Here is a 23,313-nt window from a genome sequence, read left to right on the forward strand (position 1 = left end):
TCTGAACTGCCTCTGCATGTACAGGAAAAGAGTCACAGCCCAAATGTCCCAGACTGAGTGGGAGGTCAGGATCCAGAAACTTTTCATTGCTCTGATACTGCAAGATTTCATTGAAAAGTATCACTGCTTCACAAAATAATTCTAATGTGTGTTGTATAGTAATGAATGAATTTACTGCTTACAGTTTAAAAAAATCACTTTTATAACTGTGTGTTATTAAACAAATTCATGTTTGGTATGTAGTGCTTTATGAGACCAAGTATTTACTGTGCCCATGAGTTACGAAAATACCCAGTTAGATTTGATACATCCCTGGTAAAAATTACCAGTATTCCTCAATACCAACTGAAACAGATATAGGCTATTATACCACTAAGTGGGCCAGTCTCACTGTATGCATATCTTTTTTCTTTTCTTTTTTTAAAGCAAAAACAAACATTTTCAAACATACACTATATAATATTGCATATACAAACATGAGATGGCCCATGGATTTGAACACTATCAAATTTTGGGAGGAGAAGTTTAAATCTGGATTTAAATTTTGCAGCTGTGTTTGTGTGTGTAAAATAACACACACACACACACACACACACACACACACACACACCAGATGTGGTACATTTTCCTGTGTTCTTAGTATGGCCCATTATGGTGTGTTGAAAGAAACAAAAGAACCAGCAAAACACCTATCTATTTAATCTCTTTAAGCCATACCCTTTGTTTTTATTAGTAACCATGTAACTTGAATTCTCTGGAATGATACTGGTTTTAAAACTGGTTGCCAAAATGGTCAATTACCATCACATCCCAAGAGATTCTTCTCCTCCCTCGCTGTTTTCTTTCCCTATTACTTTTTAGCATAGGAATGGTGAGCACCAGTGGCTTTCCCTGAACATTTCTCATCCTCTTCTTTTCTCTCTTTGCCTTTTAACAAAGTGGTCTTTACAGAGACTGAATGATTTTGATTTTTGAAAAAACAGCAAGGCATGTTCTATATACCTGCTTAGAAATCAGATAAAGCCTAGTAACAATTAAAGTATTAATTTATGTGCTTCTATTACAACTAATAGGTAATATTTTTAAAATCAGGATAATTTTTTTGTTACATAAAATGGCAAGTTAATATACAATATTTTTGAACATGGAAAATTTGTTAGAAAGTAAGCATAAAACTTAAAATATCAACCCCCACGTACCACACTCAGTAAATAAATTCTCATAATAAAAAAATATGTTTTTTACATTTTGATCTGATTACATCTAAGTTGAGTAACTTAAAAGAAGCAGATTTCTTAAAGATAAGGTCAATGCTGCGTTAATGTGGACTGGACATTCATTTGCACAGCCCTTCAGATGCAACATGACAACTGCCCAAATGCTGTGTGTGTAAGTCTGAATGTGTGTGAGAGACAGAACCTAAATGTTAAGGCTATAGTTTTAAAGCAATATGCTCCCAGATAATTTTTAAAAAGGCAACAAACAACCCCTACAAATACCAGTCCTTAAATACTGACAGTCAAGTTCTAAAGCTTGACTTAAAAAAACATGGACTCTACAAAATGAATTCAAGTACTATTGATGTAAGTCACTTGTGAACTGAAGTACCTTTGTTTAGACCACTGCAGTAATGAAAATGGAATGGAACACATTAATATTCTGTCTCCATCTCTGATCACATCTGGCTGCAAGAGCTCACAGTCCTCATATACTGAAACACAGAGCTCCTCCTATGTAGAGAAGTTAAACTCATTTTTCATGGCCCCACAAAGAAAGTCTGAGTTGAAGTATGGAGCTAAGATAATCTGAGATTTGCTCTTTGAAGAGGAGGGCTGAAATTGAAGGCAAACGATCCTTGAGAAATATTTTGAAGCTAATGACAAGAATAATATTTAAAAATGTAAAGCTGGTTTTCTTTAATGACAGTATTTTTAGGAAGTGATCACTTTGAGGTGACAAATGTGGTACTCTTTCCCAAATACTGGTTGTCTTGCAACTCTAACAATAAAGGATCCTTTAAATCCTTTTGATATCAATTCTCAACTGATGTAATCGTTCTCGTGAGGTTCACACCACCAGCAAGATAGTGCAGCCTGGATGAAAAATGCTTTGCTTCTTTGTCTTTAACTTTTGTTCTGTACTTATACTTTGACTTTCTGTTGTTCAAAAGGAAAAATATTCCTGTTCTTGTTTCACATGAATCTGTTGAAAATACCTGTTGATAATACCTGCCGTAATCTTGTTGCCAGGGCAATTAAAGTCTGGAGATATCCCTAGAGTTTTGCTGCAAGTCCCCTATACTCTCATAGTCATTCTCTCCTTGGAGAATAGCTTGGCTGGTGTTAGGCACTGATAAGGTCTTGTCTTCCTCTTGGCTTACTGACTGGACAACTTCGTAGTCCGATTCTGACTCCCCATTTGGCCTGTCCGCTGACTGAGGCACAGTGGTAATGTCTGAGGTGTTTTCCAAGTCCTTTACGCTAGCATAGAGGCCACTGCAAATAGATGGGGACCTTTGAGGTACAACTTCTTGAATACTAGTGTAAGTAGAATCCAGCACTCTGATGGCCTGTCCTGGTTTACTCACAGAAGAGTACATAGCTGAAATCTAGGGAAGAGAGAGAGAGAGAGATTTAATTTTTAAGCATAGAAAAGAACTTCTGTTCCATCATCCTCAATCTGTTCTGAAGTCAGCCATGGAAAAGTATATCGCTGCTACATGCATGCATTTTTTTTTAGGGAGAAAACATTATTTATTAAAAACAACCATTGAACATAATCCCTTGTAGTCCAATCTGTATACGAAAGATAGCCAGCCCTGTGGGAAAGTTGATAGAGTTATAGTATGTTTTACCTCAATATTCTCAATGCTCTGGCTGACTGTGGGTGTGACAAGGAGATGACTGGTTTCCGCTTCTGGAAAGCAATGTGTGTGTGAGGGGGTGGAATGTAATTTGTACCTAATTTTAGATAGAATGTCTACTCTTTTACCCTTGGATAGAGGCTGCACTGTAACTATAGTTGTCACAGGTTCTATGAGAGACCAAGGATGCGAAGAGAAAATAAAAATGGAGGACAAAATTTACTCAGCCAAGGCGATATTAAATAAAACTGGAGCTAATGCTGGGCCTGATGCTGCAGACCCTATTCATTTGACTTCAATGGGATTGCTTCCTGAGCAGGGGTCACAGACTTAGTCCCTCTGTGATTTAGGATTGTAAATTAAAGAGCAAACCCTTATCAGCATGTCTTGGAGGCTGACAGGGAGAGAGAACACCCATGGTCACACTAGCCAATTCCCACTAGCAGATAACAAAAGTAACATGCCTGAAAAGCTATGAAATAATAAACCTCAAACAAGGGCATGAATGGTTCAAGAAAAAGGCACTTTCAAAGGGAATAATTAATAAAAAGAGCCAAATCTCAGAAAACACAGAGCTGAATAAAGGGGCCATGTACTCAAACAAGCCCACATAAAAGGCCTGGAGCCCAGACGTGGAATTCTGAACCCCAGAATGCAGTAGACAGCACACAGCCACTGCTCTAGGTATGTGATGCAGAAGTAGATGATACTCACTGCTCCACCCTATGTGTGGATTTGGCTTTGTGGTTCCACTTCTGTCTATACCCCTTCTCTACTGGAATGCAGAGAGCCCTGCAGTGCATAAGGCAGGGGGTGGAGCTCACCTATGTGCGTTTTCTGAGCCTACCACCTTTGTTAATAGAAACATAGCTCTTCTGTTACATCTTGGGTCTTTCACATGCATGCAGGGTCATTCATGGTTTGGATGAAGTGAATTAAGAAACAAGAGATGTGCATTATCATAAGACAACATTGAGTGCTGCAGGTGCACCTGTGATTCACATAGGGAGTGCAAACACTTCCATTAATATTCTGTTGTATTTTTTAATTAACAGATGTATCACTTTCCAGGTGGTGATATTTCCCAACTCTTATTTCCTGCAAACAATAGGAAATACAGACAGAAAGTTTTCCTACTAATATATTTCCTGAAATACCATGTTCATGCACACACAGATTCTCAGGACTAAATTAAAGGAACCCAAGATCAAGGATGACTGCCTGTTTATGGATCTCTTAATAGAATACATGAGATCATGTGGTGCACTGTAAAGTTTGTGTTTGCTTTTTAGACAACAAATATTTGTATATTTCATGAGGTTACTGGAGGTGACCACACTCAGCCTCTTTTTTTTTTTTTTAACTTTTCTTTTCCTTCCCTATTTGGATCCCCTTAGTTTGTTTTACTTGTATAAATTTTTAGAGGATGGCTTTATATTCCAAATGGTTTTATTATGTTTTAAATCTATTTTACATTTCCCCAAGCACTGTGGGTGGGGGAGCACTTAAAAAAAAACAGGCCATATTGGGCCATTGATTTATTTTAAGCAGAACTCCTCATTGAAATCAACTGGACTATTTATGGCCTCAAATTATTTACTGGCATTAATTCTTTACAAGGCAGTAACCCCCTAGTAACAGGTATGAAAAACCAAAATGCAACATTCTATTTTAAAACACCTCAGATTTTATGACTTTGGCTTTATAAACTGAAAAAATAATCCATAGCTTTAGTCTCCCTACAGAGAATTTTCACCTTTCTCAGACCCCACTTAATCATGCAGAACTTATGCTGATCTCAGTCTGAAAAAAAAATCTTCTGGTTAGTTATTCAATTTCATGCAAGAAACCTACATCATCTTCTGTCAGAGACGGGTCTTCCTCTCGAGACTTGTAAGACAGCGAACTAAGCCTCTGTAAGAGAAAAAAACCCTCATTAACAGTGAACATTGTGAAACCTGTAATACAGCATTCCCCTTAGAATCAATATATATTACATGGGTATTTGCTCACTCCATTCTATTTTACATCATCTAATATCTATGCTACTGCTTTTGAGATAAACAGCCCTGAGGGTAATATGGCTTTTTAGTGCATCAGTGTTGTTCTGAACCTAACTTTCACAAAGAAAGGTAAAAACAATTCAATGGTTAAATGGACTCTGTTCTATAGGATTCCTGCAGTTAGATTTCTAGTGAAATAAGAATGAGTCCGCAAAAGGTTTACAATCATGAACAATTAACACCAGGCTGTTATGTAAGGCTTACCATATCACACTATTTACATCTAAGAACTATTTCTAATTAAAAATAATTAGTTTAAACAAATTCAAGGGAATAATATCCCTTTAAAAGAGACACGAGTTACTGGAGGTACCATTCTTTGTTAAAATGTTAATGGAACCTTTGCAAAATGGTTGTGGCTGATGTCTTGATGTTGGGTTGGAGGCTTTGGCTTCACAACTGAGGAAATAAAGGTGTTACCCGTGAAGTTGGTTTAACAAAAAATCAAAGATATATTTACATAAACATTCCCTTTTTTGTTGCTACAGCAGAACCAGCAGATGCTGCTGTGCATTGATAGTGAAAGCTAAATAGAGGAATGGGAAATTAGAATTAAAAAAACCCTACAACAACCCCCATCTACAATGTTTAAAATATTCAATCAATTCCCATTTTCAACTGTGCTGCAGCCGTAGTTCTCAAGGACAGAACAGGCCTGCACTTCAATGCATTATGCATGTATATGGCAAGAAACATGTGATGCTGCCGGAGCTCTAACTCAGGATGACTTTTACTCTGAATAAATTTTAATTAGACAAACACCTTTTCTCTGGCACTTAGGGAACTGTATGTGTCATCTCTTGATTAATTCTTCAAAGCGTGAACCATTTTAATCAATTCCCAGTCCCAGCAGATTCTGACATTGTATTCTCTGGATTGGGGAGCTACAGAGCAGAGAATACATTTCTTTGTATCAATGACTATGAAATAAAATGATTTTTTGGAAGATTTTTCACACCTGACAGGAATAAAGTCATTAATACCGACAAATTTTCCCCATAAATATTAGGGTTGGTGTTAATATTCATTACATATAATATTTATTATACATTTAGCTCTTTTTGGTTAATTATTAGCAAAGCAATCTTGATTTTCTTTTAATAACCTTGTTATTTGTAAGTATTCACTGAACAGTCTGGATGAAAAATTTTTGGGCTTATGAGTTGTGTGTAAATTGTTCACTTTAACTCTAATATAGCCATCAATATTATATGGTGTTTATCTGTTCCCTGATTGGATGATTGAAACGTGTTAAATAGGAGACTCACCAATAATAAATAGCAAGTAATGTATATCCAATACACATTTCAGACAAAATAATTCACATTAAAACTTGTGAAACTTCGGAGATTTGTTAATATTTTAATAAATACTAGGGCTGTCAAGCGATTAAAAAGATTAATAGCGATTAATCGTGCTGTTAACAATAATAGAATACCATTTATTTAAATATTTTTGGATGTTTTCTACGTTTTCAAATATATTGTTTTCAATTACACACAGAATACAAAATGTACAGTGCTCACTTTATATTTCTTTTTATTACAAATATTTGCACTGTAAAAACAAAAGAAATAGTATTTTTCAATTCACCTAATACAATCTCTTTATCATGAAAGTTGAACTTACAAATGTAGAATTATGTCCAAAAAAATCTGCATTCAAAAATAAAACTGTGTAAAACTTTAGAGTCTACAAGTCCACTGAGTCCTACTTCTTGTTCAGCCAATTGCTCAGATAAACAAGTTTGTTCACATTTGCAGAAGATAATGCTGCCTGCTTCTTGTTTACAATGTCACCTGAAAGTGAGAACAGGCGTTTGCATGGCACTGTTGTAGCCAGTGTCGCAAGATATTTTACATGTCAGATGCGCTAAAGATTCATATTTCCCTTCATGCTTCAACCACCATTCCAGAGAACATGTGTTCATGCTGATGATGGGTTCTGCTTGATAGCGATCCAAAGTAGTGCGGACCAACACATGTTCATTTTCATCATCTGAGTCAGATAGATGCCACCAGCAGAAAGTTGATTTTCTTTTTTGGCGGTTTGGGTTCTGTAGTTTCCTCATCAGAGTCTTGCTCTTTAAGATTTCTGAAAGCATGCTCCATACCTCATCCCTCTCAGATTTTGGAAGGCACTTCAGATTCTTAAATCTTGGGTTGAGTGCTGTAGCTATCTTAAAAATTTCACATTGGTATCTTCTTTGCATTTTGTCAAATTTGCAGTGAAAGTGTTCTTAAAACGAACAACATGTGCTGGGTCATCATCCGAGATTGCTATAACATGAAATATATGGCAGAATGCAGGTAAAACAGCAGGGGACATATAATTCTCCCCCAAGGAGTTCAGTCACAAATTTAATTAACACATTTTTTTTTAACGAGCGTCATCAGCATGGAAGTATGTCCTCTGGAACAATGGCCGAAGCATGAAGAGGCATATGAATCTTTAGCGCATTTGGCATGTAAATATTGCGACGCTAGCTATAACAGTGCCATGCGAACGCCTGTTCTCACTTTCAGGTGACATTGTAATTAAGAAGCAGGCAGCATTATCTCTCGTAAATGTAAACAAACTTGTTTCTCCTAGCCACTGGCTGAATGGGAAGTGGGACTGAATGGATTTGTAGGCTCTAAAGTTTTACATTGCTTTGTTTCTGAGTGCAGTTATGTAACAAAAAACCCTACATTTGTAACTTGTACTTTCATAATAAAGAGATTGCACTCCAGTACTTATATGAGGTGAATTGAAAAATACTATTTCTTTTGTTTATCATTTTTACAGTGCAAATATTTGTAATCAAAAATAATATAAAGTGAGCACTGTACATTTTGTATTCTGTGTTGTAATTGAAATCGATATATTTGAAAAATGTAGAAAAGCATCCAAAAATTTTTAATAAATTTCAATTGGTAGTCTATTAAAAGCGCAATTATTCGCAACTAATTTTTTTAATCATGATTAATTTTTTGAGTTAATCGCGTGAGTTAACTGCGATTAATTGACAGCCCTAATAATTATCCAATATAATATGTACACTCACAAATAACAAATATGACCCCATATCATAAGGGTGTGTCTGCCCTGTAGCACATACTGTTGGTCAAGCGTGGCATGACTGGCACTTCCTGCCTCAGTTTCCCTCTTCACGGTTGGTCTCCTTCAGCACAGATTTGATTGGTGTACAAGAAGAACTAGGATATGGCAAAGTGATGAACTGCTCACACACATCATTGCCCTACTACCGGGAAAAGCTAACTTTGATCACTAGGCTAACATTTTGCCATTGTGATCACGCAGTCTCCGAAACTGCTTAACAGCACTGACTAGACCATAAACAATCATGTCTTTTAGGAGTCTATATTTACATGTAAAGACCAAAGCAGTTCTTGTCTCACTATTATTTACCTCAGCAAATGTAAATAATGGGGGAAAAAACTCACTATAATTTCATTTGAGCCTTTTGTGAAACTTGATCGATCTTAACACTGTTAAGAACTCTATGGCCATTCTAGCCTACAAAGCAGCTTAACGGCAGCCAGGGGGAAGATGCCTAAGGCCTGGTCTATACTGGGCGGGGGGAGGGGGGTGATCGATCTAAGTTACGCAACTTCAGCTATGTGAATAACGCAGCTTAAGTCGACGTACTTAGATCTACTCACCGCGGTGTCTTCACTGCAGTGAGTCAACTGCTGACGCTCCCCCGTCGACTCCACCTGCACCTCTTGGCCTGGTGGAGTACAGGAGTCGAAGGGAGAGCGCTTGGGGGTCGATTTATCATGTCTAGCTTGATGCGATAAATCAACCCCCGCTGGATCGATTGCTGCCAGCTGATCCGGCAGGTAGTATAGACATACCCTAAGTTAGAGTAGCTCTTAGGGCAGATTTAACTTACATCAGGGGCCGCCCCAACCACTGATGCAAGTGGAATCTGGGTGGCAAAAAGGTGGCTTAAAGTCAACTTTGTCCCCTCCTATGTTGTGCCTTAGACACAACAGAGAACCTGGCCTCTAGACTGTAAGAACGTCAGGACTGGGCCTCATGATACCTGCCTGTAAACTTTTGTTGGACTGTTGTTAAACCAATATGGGAAGTGCATTCCAAAGTAAGAATGGCCTCTACCAAGAAGCCCTGCTCTCCATTTTGTACATCTAGGTATTATTTGCATAAGCTATTAGCAAAAACTAAAGGAAAAAGACCCTAAGTCACAGAAATGAATAGGATGCCAGTGCAGCCTTTAGAGAACTAGTGTGATAGCTTCCATACATCTAACACCACTGAGGAAGCAGGCAGAAGCAGTTTGTACTACCTCCAATTTCTGAATAGTTTTAAGAGTGGCCCCAAGTAAAGCACACTGCATGAATCCAATCTGGAGGTCAGGATGGTATGGATAACTGTCCTCACCAGAGAGACTGGAGCGTATGCTTCACACCGTCACTATTTCACAGCCATGCATGACCTTAATTTAAATATGTTTTTTAAAATAAAGGACGATTTTTAAACTTTCAGCTCTATGACCACCATCTACGTACATAGGGTCTTTTTTCTGTCATTATACAATTGTCAGTATAGGGTTTACCTTATCAGGTTCACCAGCCCCCTCAGTCACCTCTTCTTCCTCCTCTGCTTCCTTTTCCTGAACGTTCTCGTTTTCATCAAGAAATTTCATAGGTACAGGAGGTGGAGCCTCATCTTCCATGTCTGGAGTGTTGCCAAGAGGACTCTCTGAATTAGTACTTTGCCGACTTTTTTTATTTCGGTCAACGGAGGCATATTCTGCTGATTCAGTCCTGCGCTCAGGAATCTGGTCCAGACCTTCAGCAACTGTCGGTGTAGACTTTGGTTTGCTGCCACAGCTTCTCTCAGCGTTGGCTGCTACTCCTACCTCCTTAATTTCCTTCACAGTTTCATACAAGCAGTCTTCAACTATGTTTTCTTGGGAGGAGCTATCTTTCAAGACCTCATAAGGCCCTTCCATTCCAAGACCCTGATCATTTTCAATATTTCTTGGGGAGAGGATGGTTTCCATGGCATCGTTAGGAGGAATTCTGGGTAGCTCCCGGCTCTGGTGACATTTTATTGACTTTCCCAGAGCGTCCTGATGGTCTAACAGATCAGAAACAGAAGTTTGTACTTCTTCATAAGGCTGGATGCAGGCAGTTGTGCTGTCTTCTGAGAGAACTACAAAAAAATATAACAGAATAATTTACCAACTCTCCCTGACTACAGGAAGGTTAGATTAAATAAGCATACAACCTACTTTGTTTCTGCATTACTATTTTTTATTTACAGTGAGAAAAAATAACTTGGAATTCTCCGGTATTCACAGTATTCTCAGGTTTTAAATAAAAAGACATTGCTGTACTTACCAGATAAGATAGTTTAGTTTCACAGCACATTATTTATGCAATGAATCTCAAAACACTTTACACAGCAGCAATGCTCATAGTGAGCCCAGGGAACGGGCGAGTAGATGCAACATATGTAATGTTCTCAAAAATGGCTGCTATCCATTTTTGCATATTAGAGTCTGCTGGGGTTAAGAGTGAGGATGTTGGTGAGGATCCTGGACTCCGCTATTGTTCTTTTTGAAAAGTCCTGTTGGATCTTTGATTTCTGTTTGCTCATTTCTCTGAGACAAATAGAAAGGCCCTCACTTTAACAGAATGGCCTAATTCTGACCTGACCCACACCTTGTCCAACCCTACTGAAGTCAGCTGGGTTGCAGAGCACATTCATTACTCCACAAGTTCCTTATTGAAGTACTTTTCTTAATACTGTAATGCATAATATGAACTGACAACCTTTAGTCCTACAAATGAGGGATTACTAGTAACTACTCATCCACAAATAAGGTAGTCCATCTTAGATTTGGGGTGGAAAAGAAAAAAAGGGCAACCTGTTTTATTAAGCAGAACACGTAACCCACATCTGAGAACATGACAATAACTTGTTATTTTCAGAGATAATACTGCTGGAATGGAATGTACAGATCTTGTTATCTGGTTGTGCACATGTGGGTATGCACTGAAGTTTGCTGGCAGTCAGATATACACCTCTACCCCGATAGAACGCGGTCCTCCGGAGGCAAAAATCTTACCGCGCTATAGGTGAGACCGCGTTATATCGAACTTGCTTTGGCCTCCTTGCTCCTTGTCCCCTGACCGCCCCCTCCAGAGACCCCCATCCCTAATCACCCCCAGGACCCCACCCCCTACCTAACCCCCCTGCTCCCTGTCCCCTGACTGCCCCGACCCCTATCCACACACCCCCGCTCCATCCCCTGACAGGCACTCACCAGCAGCTGCGGGAAGCGGAGCAGCCCAGCCCCAGCCCGCTCCACTCCGCCAGCTCCCAGCTGTGTTGCTCTGCTTACCGCCGCAGGTGAGTATGGGGGAGCGTCCTTTCCCCAACCTCCCCACACTCACCGGCGGCGGGAAGCGGAGCACTGCGGCTGGGAGCTGATGCGCTAATCCGCCGGAGTGCTGCTTTACTGCGTTGTATGCGAACCCGTGTTATATCAGGTCGCATTATACCGGGGTAGAGGTGTATACACAAATCCATACAAACACTTCCAAGATTTTATCGTGTGCTTTTATAAGGGACAGCTACCTGAAAATTATTTCTCTATGAGGTTATTTTACTTACTAGCTTCTAGTAACACTTCACACTGACAAAAGCTTAAAAAAAGAAGAGAGAGAAAGTGGTATTTTCCTCCACTTTTCCAGTCTAATGTGTGGATTTGGCTGCACTTTGTGTGTAATCAGTGTCATTGATTTTGCTGGTTGTCAACTCTACTTTCTTTGCCGTGCACAAGCATGATGACCGCTTTCACACCCTGCTCTGGGCGTACACTTTTGCCCCAGCCCAACAAGAGGATGTTTACCTGTAACACAGCAACATAACTGAGTATGTTTCTGAGTTTCAGGCTGGGAGTGATGGTGTCAGGAAGTCTCCTTTCCCTCCTGGGATCCTTGAACAAAGCCAGGGAACAACAGGAATTGGGTAAAGGGCAGGAGCGGAACCTTCTTCTCCTTCAACCCAGGGGCCAATGGGAATCTGGTAAGGTGTTTTTCATTCCCAGGATGCAGCTCCCGGGCAGCACCAGGAACCAGGTAAGGACTGGGGAATGGGGTGGGGTAGTTTGGAACTTTGAAAGCTCATCTCTATGCTGCTGTTGCCAAGGCCAAGTGAAGAGGCTGGCTAGGTAGCAAGTGTGCATACAGAGTGGAAGCAGGGGGAGGAAAGAGGGACAAACCTGAGTACATTAAGCAGTGCTGCTCTCAGGCCTGACCATGCTCCCTTGCTGAAAAGATCCACACAAACACCAGCGGGGCAGCAGATAGAGCCATGAAAGATATTACAAATAACAAATTAAAACAAATCTGTCCATGCTATTTAAAGGGCAATTTACACCAACTGTGAAGTTTGAGAGTGTATTGAGTCATTCGGTGAGGTAAAAACACCTAAATGTGAAACACCAACCAGTCTGAGGGAATGGGGATCAGCCATAAGAAAGGTTAGGTTTCAAAATTCCTTTTAATTGTTTTTTGAGTGCTAAAGGTTTAACGGATTAGTTTACAGCCTCACAGTGAGATTAGGGATTTAGCTATAAACTAGGAAATGCAGCCCAGTGTGTCAGCGTCTAACCCAGGGAGGAAAAAACAGTTGGCTCCTGGGAGCTCTGTATTGAGAGCATGTTTATTTTTAGTTTCAGCTGAGTACAGTATTTTCTGGTGTTACATGAGTGTGAATCATTCTGAGTGTTCAGCAAAGCAAGAGAAATTAAGGAAGAGCTTATTCATGTTTCAGTTTTCTAAAATATAAAAATATGTTCAAGTGAACAAGAAAGTTGTTTTGTTTTTTCCAAACTACTGACCGTATAGTGTATTCAAATGACTCTGGTAACAGGACAGCTTTCAACATTGTTATTATTTATAATTTCTTTTCCCATCCTGCCCAAAATGTGCCTTTGTGCTGCTGAAATCTAAAAGAAGGGATAATTCCTGCCCTGAAGAGTTTACAGTTGAAGGTGCTGATTTTGCAAACGTTTACACATGTGCTTAGCTTTACTCATGTGAATAGTTCTATTAAAGTCAATGGCATTACTCACATGCATAAAGTTAAACATGTGGATATTTGCAGGATGGGGCCAAGAGACTGCACAAAGTGAAGCAGATATAAAGGATGCTATACAAAACAAACTAATTAAAGAGTATGGTATTTCTTTCCCTTTCCTTTTCAAAGTACTGCAGTACTTACCATCCCCATTGCTCAGTCCCCCATTCTGGTCACTGCTGACAAGAGGATCTATAGCCAGACTTGTGATGGAATGGCTGAACATCTCCTTATCTGAAGGCTGGAAAACAAAATCTGAAGGGTTACCTAGCATTTAAGTAGAGCAAGAGATAAACTATATTGCAAAATAATACTGTGAATGTAGTGCAGTTAATTTGAAACTGGACACATATGTGTTTATACGGATACACACACTGCTACTGCATACACGTACTATGGATTTGATTCTGATCTCATACTGCTCTGTATCAGGTATAAAACTGGTGTAAGAATAGAATCAGGCCCTATATATTAAAGTATTCGTGCATATGTTATATTAAATCACTAACTGCATCTAACTATACTGTGAAGTTCAGCCAAGAGTAAAGCAGATATAACTTCCATGGAAATCTTGAGTCCAAACTCACTAGTAATGTTCTGTAGTATAAATTGGTCAAAAAACAGATGTTAGTGGGTGTGCAAAGCAAGTGTAATTTACAAACCGAGTGAGGAAAAAGTGGAAGTCATGGGGTTAGGGTAGCAGGAAAAGCTACTAACAGGAAGGTGTAGAGAAAATAGCCCACCAAGCTGCCATTCTTCTTGGCTGCTTTTGCTACTGTGTGGCCAGTGTGTAAATTACACTTATTTTGCACACTCAGACTGACAAATTCCCACAAGTTATACTATTGTACTTTGCCTTATACAGGATACAACTGTACTCTAAGCTATCATGTGCAAATCAGGAATAAGTCCACCGCACTCAATGGGGCTAGTCTGTGTAAATGAAATCAGAAACTGTCGCACAGTGAAAAGTCAACATTTACCTAGTTACCACAAAGAGGTATCTTATCTACCACAATATTAGAATACAAAATGACTGCAGTTTCTTTGATATCCCTGTGTGATAATTTTGAGTAAAGGTTGACTTTTTAATGGCAACCACTACACACACCTGTTTTCTGACCAATTTATGTTCAGCATGAAAATAGCATTGTTATTTATGTCATCACTGCATAAATTGAATTAAATCTGACTTAAGTCCATGCAATAAAAATTCAAAGGTAAGCATTAAATGTTGGGACGTCACCTTGCCCTTTACTATGCTGAAAATGCTAAAGCCTCAGGACACTGCCTGATATCACAGATGCTGCCTGATCCTTGTTCACCCAAGCCTTCCACTGAACTCTCTGGGGGCTGGAGCTCACCACATCCCAGTTCTTCTTTCCCTGCGTGCAGTCCCCCAGCAAGGTGCAGCCCAGAGAGTGGTACCATGCTGCTGTGGCATCCGGGCTGCAGCCCCTTTCCCTGCTACTGCTCTGCCTCGTGTGTGGTCCCTGTGTGCAGACAGATTTGCTGGGCTGCAGTTCCCCACTCCACTACTGCCTCTGCCCACAGCCTCCCTTCCCAGCCTTTACTTCCTGTATGGTCCCCTTGTGCAGGCAGGTTTGCTGGGCTGCAGGCCCCAGAAGGAAGTACTGGGATATGCCGAGCACCAGCCGCAAGCAGGTTCGCGGGGCTGCAGCCAGAGAAGACACAACCCAGCACTTCCTTCCCTGGCTGTAGCCTCACAAACCTGCCTGCAGGGGGTGCTCGGCATGTCCCGCTGCTTCCTTCTGGGGCTGCAGGTGGTGCTTTTCTTCCAACAAAAGTTGCTAATAAGTGACATGCCATTGCTAATATCCGAATCCCATCAATGCTGATGTTAATGGGATGGGATTAGTTCCCAGCAATATGTTGCCATTAACTGGAAGTTGCTAGTATCAAGATTGCTATTAAGTGGAATCAACTGTACCTACCTCACAAATCCTCCCATTAACTCCCCTAAACCTCCCCCTTCTCATCTGCAATATTTTATTTTGCATGCCCAGGCTTGGGCAAAGGGCTCATTACAAACCACTAGAAAGACACAAGCTGTAATAAATAAATAATATTTACCACATTCATCAGATTTTCATGGTCCCCATTCTGATGTTTTGGCCTCTTTTCCCTTAAATTAAAAAAAAATTAAAACAAAATTAAAACAAAATTAAGAAATGTAAAATTATGCTGAGAACATCCAGTAAACCTCTAGTAAAATGAGTGTGCTGATGGTCACTATTGACCATATTGCTGAACTTTTATTCTTCAGACTAAAACATGGATTCTTAACCTGGGAGTTGCCACTATCTAGAGAGGGGCAGCAAACAGGTTCAGACAGTCTCATCAAAACATTTTCCTGTTCTAACATCCAGTCACAGAATGGAGAAGTTTGTGAACTACCACATTAAAATATCAATTTAACCCTTCTTTTTGTCACTTTCTGAAATTCTCACATAAGTATTTTCTGTGACAGATTCTGTAATCTATGAAGCTGTCTCTTTAAATGGCCAGGGCAACACCTTTTAAGGAACACTACAGTCTGAGGAATTAGAAGAGGCTTTTTAAAGGTCCTATGGGCCACATAAGTCCTACTAACAGCACAGTTTATGATTCCTTAAAAAAAATACCTACAAGTGGATGAAGAGTGGGCACTCTAAGAAGCAAAACACTTACAGTGTAATTTGTAGCACCATGTGGCGTGTACTTCATTATACAATGAATGTGTTTCAGATATTCTTTATCATCTACAGATTCTTAGAAGGGATTAATTATGTCCCCAACACCCCTTTCTGAAAAAGATCACTTATTCTGAAACACAGCTATGAGGCTGACAGATAGAAACTTCTAATCTGGAGAAAAAAGGGGAGTAAAGACTGCAGTGGGGAGGGGAAGCACAGGGAGGTGAGGTGGGAGACTAATGATGTCGCCTACCCCAAATACTCGGAGACACATGGCATTTTCCACAACAGAAATCTGCCTATATCTTTAAACTTCTACTTAATTGTGAAACAAGTAATTATATCAATTCAATCCATACCAACGTTCATACCATGCAGAATGTGATTCATGTTTACAAATACACTTCTACCCCGATATAATGCTGTCCTCGGGAGCCAAAAAATCTTACTGCGTTATAGGTGAAACCGCGTTATATCGAACTTGCTTTGATCCACTGGAGCGCGCAGCCCCCGCTTCCCCCCCGGAGCGCTGCTTTACCGTGTTATATCCGAATTCATGTTATATCAGGTCGTGTTATATTGGGGTAGAGGTGTACTTCATTCCCTCAAAGCTTTTTTGACAAAGCATTTTAAGCATGGCAGATTTTACTCTTTTTTAAGTCATCAAATATTTCATCAACAATTTTCAAAAAGTGTGCTATGAAGAAATTGTATATAATTTGTAAACAACCCACCACACAAACTAACTTGTAATAAACGATGCTGCCTGCAGACTAGCAACATGCTGAACTACTGAAGAACATCACTAGATAACTTCTAACAATGAATTTGCATAACTTGTTAGAAATATCCAACAGATTGATTCTCATAAAAGCTTTCTGCTGCTTCCTGTTTCTGGCATTGTCTCTGGGACTCAAGCATTATTAGATACAATATAGAGCAATATTCATTAATCAGAACTGTGATTAAGAACAAGAGGATTTTTAACTCATATCTGTATACAGGCAGTTGTGACAAATGTGGGAATGCTCATGAGATCTTGTAGTAAAGAATGAGATTAGATGGGTATCCCTTTTAAGAGGGGAACCAATTTACACATGCTTTTTAGAAAGCCAAGGAGCTCTTGGGCCCAGCCTGGTCCCAATTGTCTTCCAGAGAGTGCCTCAGTCTGTTTTTCCCTTTCAGGGAAGTTAGGCTCTGTGACATTATTGACATGAACTGGGACCGTATAAATCACTGTTGCAACCAAGGTCCTATAGTTGCACCAAATCTTGTACAAAGGAGATCAAGTAAGGTGTCTATGGAAAGGTTGTAATTTACTAGTTATAATTATGCTATCTGTATGTGTGTATCATTTTTGTCTTTGAAGTTATGAATATTGGCTATGTACTTGTATCTCAATGTGTTTGATTCTAAGTAGCATCAGTGAAGCATTTGGTCAGCTTCTTGAGAAAGGACAATTCTGAGTAAGTGCCCAATAAAGAAACACTTAACTGACAATGAACCTTGGGAGACTCCAATCCACATCTGAGAAAGCTGGGACGTTCAAGATAGCATGTGAGCAATGGCTGCCGCCTGCAAACTGAGTCAGGCATGGACATGTGACTTGCCCATGTGACTCCAAACTCCATCTTGCTGCTATGATTTTCCACAGTAAGAACAAAGGGGTCCTTCCACATGGCAGAGAATATAAAAGGCTCTGAAAACCCCTCCATTTTGTCTTCAATCCTGCTTCTGACCTCTGGAGGAACTGTGCTTGAAACTGAAGCTCTGAACAAAGGACTGAACAACCCATCCAAGCTGGGATGTTTGTACTCCAGAGACTTGATTGGTTTAAATCAGCACTAATCCCATCAAGCATGAAACAAGCCTGAACTAAGAATTTTGCAATTGTTGTATGTATTTGATTTCATTTAACCAATTTTAACTCTCATCTATATTTCTTTCTTTTTATGAATAAATCTTTAGATTTTAGATTCTAAAGAACTGGCAACAGCGTGATTTGTAGGTAAGATCTGACTTGTATATTGACCCGGGTCTGGGGCTTGATCCTTTGGGATCGGAAGAACCTTTTTTCTTTTACTGGGGTATTGGTTTTCATAACCATTCATCCCCATAAGGAGCAGTGCTGGTGGTGATACTGGGAAACTGAAGTGTCTGAGGGAATTGCTTGTATGACTTCTGATTAGCCAGTGGGGTAAAACCGAAGTCCTCTCTGTTTGGCTGGTTTGGTGTGACTTAGTAGTGAAGGACTCCAGCCTTGGGCTATAACTGCCCTTCTCTAAGCAATTTGTCCTGAATTGATACTCTCAGTAGTGTCCCACCAAAGACCACATTGTTACAGGCTCTCTCAAAAAACCCCCACCCTTCATATGCATTTCTGGGATTCTGGCCCCCAATTACCATAGTGCTAAGTGGCCGTTTTACAGAACCCAGATGTGAAGTCTTCCTTTTGCCTCAGACTGGTTTCTCCCAGTGGTTCAGGCAGGTCATCTAAGAAAATAACCTATTTAGCCTTAATGACTTGCAATCACTGGTCTGAGAGGAGTGTGCTGAAACTGTCTGCTTCTCCTGACATTCCCATAGACCACAACATAAGCCACATTTTGGGGTACACATCAATATTCCTTGTTGAGCATTTCCACATTCTTTACAGCAGTAAAGAAAAATAATGCACAATTTTTGTAATTTTCATAATTTTAATGTATAATTTTTGAAATTTTTTAAAAACCTTTTTACTCTTTATTGTTCATATAAAGAGGTCAACCTCAACCGACCTATTAGACATCCATTCTGGGTCAGATGCAGGTTGCACAGCTCAGGCAACCATTGCTCTATTTTCAGCTGTAAAGATTATGGACGTGTTTCTACTCTCATTTAAAATGATGTAAAATCCAGATGAAATCCATTGACATTTATGTAATTACTCTGGATTTACACTAGTGTAAATAAAACAAATTTTTCTGCTCAAAACTTAACCCACCATTGTTAGAATTTTTTCAGAAAAGTCCTCTGGATTTTAAAGAGTAAAATTTTAAAGCACTACACTGCACCTCACTTAGCTGCATGATCCATTAAAGTCAATGAAAGTCACCATCACTTCATCAGTGGGGCTGATTTTACATGTTTTGGAAAGGGCTTGAAATTCTACTTTGAAACCCAAAGTATTTATATTCAGAGAAGCTGCTGGTCTTGGTGGAATGAGGCTCTCTAATAACAAAGGAAATCTTAAGGGTAGAGTGGCAAATCAAAGCTTTGCTTAGTACCATGCTTGCTAATGAAATCTGAAGGTTTGATCCTTGTTCTTAACTTCGGGGGGGGGTGTGTGTGTGTGCAGGATCAGCCCCTAAGTCTCCAAAGAGGGAGGAGAAAAAGGTGAAACTTGTAGGTATATCAATGTAATACTTTGCTTACTGCTTCCTCTGTCTCCCATATGCTTCTGCCCAGTTCAACCCACCAGATAGCAGTGTCGGGGAACATTCATCTCCTGCTTCTCTCCAAGGTTCTCTGCTCTGCCTGAAAACCTGGGCAGGTTAGTGATCCAAGCACTGAACACCGGGAGCAGAATACCACTCACTCTCTCTTCCGCCCTGGGCTCCCTGGTCTGTGCTGGCATTTCAGGCAGAGGAGGGAGTCTCGGATGGACTGAGGGAAAAAAGGAGGCTGTTGGTGTACAGAGCTCCTACACATCACCAGCAGGAAGGCTGTGGAAGCGAAAGACATACCCTGTACGTGGGGAAGGTTTTACAGGGTTTTTCCTTGAAAGGGCCTAGGTGCAATTTACTGAATCTACCCTGCAAGACGTGTAGAATAACTTAGTCCAAGAACTGTTAACACAAGACTTGAAAAGTGTGGGGGGATCTGAAGCCCTCATCAGCCCCTCTTCAGTGCTAAGAATTTGAGAAATCAAAACAATTTCCACATTCACTATTCGTGTATACTCTACAAAGTGCCCCCTCTGTTGGTTCTGCCCCTCTATATTTGCGGGAGCTGTTATCAATCAATGATGCCAGTACCAAAAGAAACGATTCAAATCAGACTGAAGTACTGACTTCATTGAACACAATTTACTTAAGCTTAAATCTTTTCTCTTTTGCATTGTGCTGTAATCAATACTGTAAACAAACATCTCTTATTGAAAATAATCTATTAAGTCTGGACAGATCTAACTGACCCAATAGCTGGGCAGAGAGGCAGAGAGGGAGAATGTTTGGATGATAACCTGCAGAACATAGCAAACCTCTTTCCTCACTTCACAAGTCATGGATACAATACCACTGGGCTGTGACCATAAGTGTCCTTGAGAGTTTCAGGTTGTAGTATGTGGGTGAGCACCTTATTGACATGCTGGCGTCTGTGAGAGCGGTCCATTGCAGAGGAAAGGAAGTACAAGTTCTGTTCAATGTACGATACAGGTTGCCTTGCTTTGCAAGGAAGTTCAGAGTTTAGGACTTCACTACATAACCATAGCGATTTTAACCTCAAAGACTCATAGACTTTGAGGCAAGGAGGGACCATCATGATCATCTAATCTGACCTGCACACTGCAGGCCACAGAACCTCACCCACCCACTCCTGTAATAGAGCCATAACCTCTGGCTGAGTTACTGAACTTCTTTAAAGACTTCAAGTTACAGAGAATCCACCATTTACTTTAGTTTAAACCTGCAAGTGACCTGTGTCCCATGCTGCAGAGGAAGGTGAACCCTCCACCGCCCCTCGCCCCCCCAGGATCTTTGCTAATCTGACCAGGGGAGAAAAACCTTGCTGACCCCAAATTTGGCTGTCAGTTGGACCCTAAGCACATCAGCAAGACACCTGGGAAAGAATACTCTGAAGTAACTCAGAGCTCTCCCCATCTAGTGTCCCACCTCCAGCTGCTGGGGATATTTGCTCCTGGCAGTCGCAGATAGGCCACATGCCGTTATAGGCAATCTCATCAGACCATCCCCTTCATACATTTATCATGCTCAGTCTTTAAGCCAGTTAGGTTGTTTGCTCCATTGTTCCCCTTGGAAGGCTTTTCCAGAACTTCACTCCTCTGATGGTTAGAAGTAGGGCTGTCAAGCGATTAAAAAAATTAATCGCGATTAATCGCACTGTTAAACAATAATAGAATACCATTTATTTAAATATTTTTGGATGTTTTCTACATTTTTCAAATATATTGATTTCAATTACAACACAGAATACAAAGTGTACAGAGCTCACTTTATATTTATTTTTGATTACAAGTATTTGCATTGTAAAAAAAAGAAATAGTATTTTTCAATTCAACTAATACAAATACTGTAGTGCAATCTCTTTATCATGAAAGCTGAATTTACAAATGTAGAATTATGTACAAAAAAAATTGCATTGAAAAATAAAACAATACATAATTTTAGAGCCTGCAAGTCCACTCAGTCTTACTTCTTGTTCACTAATCGCATGAGTTAACTGCGATTAATCGACAGCCTTAGTTAGAAGCCTTCATCAAATTTCAAGCCTGAACTTGTTGATGGCCAGTTTATATCCATTTGTTCTTGTGTCCACACTGGCACTTAATTTAAATAATCCCTTTCCCTCCCTGGTATTTTCCCTCTTATGTATTTATAGACAGCAATCATATCTCCCCTCAGCCTGCATTTGGTTAGGCTAAACAAACCAAGCTCCTTTAATCTCCTCTCATAAGGTAGGTTTTTCCATTCCTCTGATCACCTTAGTAGCCCTTCCCTGCACCTGTTTCAGTTTGAAATAATCTTTCTTAAACATGCGAGACCAGAATTACACATGGTATTCCAGATGAGGTCTCACCAGTATAATGGTACTAACACTTCCCTGTCTCTAGTGGAAATACCTTGCCTGATGTGTGTAGGATTGCATTAGTCTTTTTCACATCTGCATCACATTAGTGGCTCACAGTCATCCTGTGATCAACCAATACACCTAGATTTTTCTCCTCTGTTGCTTCCAACTGATGCGTCCCCAGCTTACAGCAAAAGTTCTTGTTGTTAGTCCCTAAATACATGACTTTGCACTATTAAATTACTCTAGTTTACAAGGCCATCCAGATCTTCTTGTATGATATTCCTGTCCTCGCTCGTATTGGCAATACCTCCCAACTTTGTGTCATCCACAAATTTTATTAGCACACTTCCACTTTTTGTGAAAAGGTCATTACTGAAAATGTTGAATTAGATTTGTCTCAAGACCCAATCCCTGAGGAACTCCATTAGTAACCTCCCTCCAGCCTGACAGTTCACCTTTCAGTCTGATCCATTGTAGTCTCCCCTTTAAACAGCTCCTTATCCACCTTTCAATTCTCATATTAATCCCATCTTCTCCAATTTAACTATAATTTCCCATGTAGAACTGTATCGAATGCCTTACTGAAATGCAGGTAGATTAGATCCACTGCATTTCCTTTGTACAAAACATCAGTTATCTTCTCAAAGAAAGAGATCAGGTTGATCTTGCATGATCTCCTTTTGTAAAACCATGTTGTATTTTATCCCAATTACTCTTTACCTCTATGTCCTTAACTATTTTCTCTCTCAAAATTTGTTCCAAGACCTTGCATACAATTGAGGTTAAACTAACAGGCATGTAGTTTCCTGGGTCACTTTTTCCTCTTTCTTAAAAATAGGTACTATATTAGCAATTCCCCAGTCATAGGGTCTGACCCCTGAATTCACAGATTCATTAACAATCCTTGCTATTGGGCTTGCAATTTCATGTGAAGAAAACTGGCCAATAAATTACTTTGGTTTGTGGCCCATTTTTAGGATTTTTTGTAATTTCAGACATTCTTGCTACTTGGTTGTAAATTAAATGACTTCAATCCATGCTATACTTAAGGCATCAAAATATTTACCCTAGAACTGAAGAGAACATATTATGACGACAGTAGGATTTTCCTTTATTTATACCTTAACGAAAAATGCAACAGGACTCCCTCTGTCATGTTTCCTGCTTTTTATCTTTATTGTCTCCTGACACACTGAGTCTTACCTGTCACAGCTGGAGCACAGAAAGATAAGGAAAGTAAGGAATAAGAGTGTTGTCACAGCTGCCAAACTTCCCCACACAATGACATGAAGTTGTCCACTGCTTAGGAAACCACCGTCAGGTCCCATGATATTAATAGGAGCTGGTGTAATTTAAGGATGAAGGGATTAATCCTTGGAGAATGCTGGCATCTGTGGTGAAAGCACCTTCTCTTTCTGCAAAGAGAAAAATGTCTTTAGAAATTGTTATGGATTTTGAAGATAGACTGACAATTACAGGTCTGGCAAACGAGATCTTCAAATATAGTCTACAAAACTAACAACTAAACATGCTCAGCTTTTAGAAAACCTGACCCAGCAAGAAAGGTTAAAAAATGGTGCATGTTTAATTTTGAGAAAAGATTGAGGGAGGACCTGATAACAGTCTTCAAATATGTTAAGCGCTATTATACAGAGGACTGATCAATTGTTCTCCATGCCCACTGAAGGTAGGACAAGAAGTAGTGGGCCTAATCTGCAGCAAGGGAAATTTAGATTAGACATTAGGTAAAACTTTCTAACCATACAGGTAGTTGAAATCT

General features: G+C 39.8%; 1 protein-coding gene across 1 annotated transcript; it reads right to left on the reverse strand.

Moving 5' to 3' along the window:
* Window positions 1-640: 640 nt before the first annotated feature.
* Window positions 641-22,923, reverse strand: PAG1 (phosphoprotein membrane anchor with glycosphingolipid microdomains 1). Its single transcript, XM_029914180.1, has 6 exons — window positions 22,737-22,923; window positions 15,142-15,193; window positions 13,192-13,288; window positions 9,509-10,110; window positions 4,718-4,777; window positions 641-2,608 (listed from the first exon to the last, which is right to left on the reverse strand). Exons 1-6 carry the CDS (start codon window positions 22,859-22,861, stop codon window positions 2,255-2,257), a joined length of 1,290 nt encoding a protein of 429 aa, XP_029770040.1. The 5' UTR covers window positions 22,862-22,923; the 3' UTR covers window positions 641-2,254.
* Window positions 22,924-23,313: the final 390 nt, after the last annotated feature.

This window comes from Terrapene carolina, unplaced genomic scaffold (assembly GCF_002925995.2).
Source record: "Terrapene carolina triunguis isolate 2854851 unplaced genomic scaffold, T_m_triunguis-2.0 Scaffold58, whole genome shotgun sequence".
Lineage (NCBI taxonomy): Eukaryota > Metazoa > Chordata > Testudines > Emydidae > Terrapene > Terrapene triunguis.

What these genes read in the sequence shown, in the direction of transcription:
- PAG1 (XM_029914180.1), bottom strand. Translation starts at nt 22,861, where the DNA reads ATGGGACCTGACGGTGGTTTCCTAAGCAGTGGACAACTTCATGTCATT. An exon ending in GGGACTGAGCAATGGGGATG is followed by an intron (nt 10,111 to 13,191) that starts GTAAGTACTGCA and finishes ATTTTTTTGTAG; the next exon opens with TTCTCTCAGAAGACAGCACA. An exon ending in CGTCTCTGACAGAAGATGAT is followed by an intron (nt 2,609 to 4,717) that starts GTAGGTTTCTTG and finishes TCTCTTCCCTAG; the next exon opens with ATTTCAGCTATGTACTCTTC.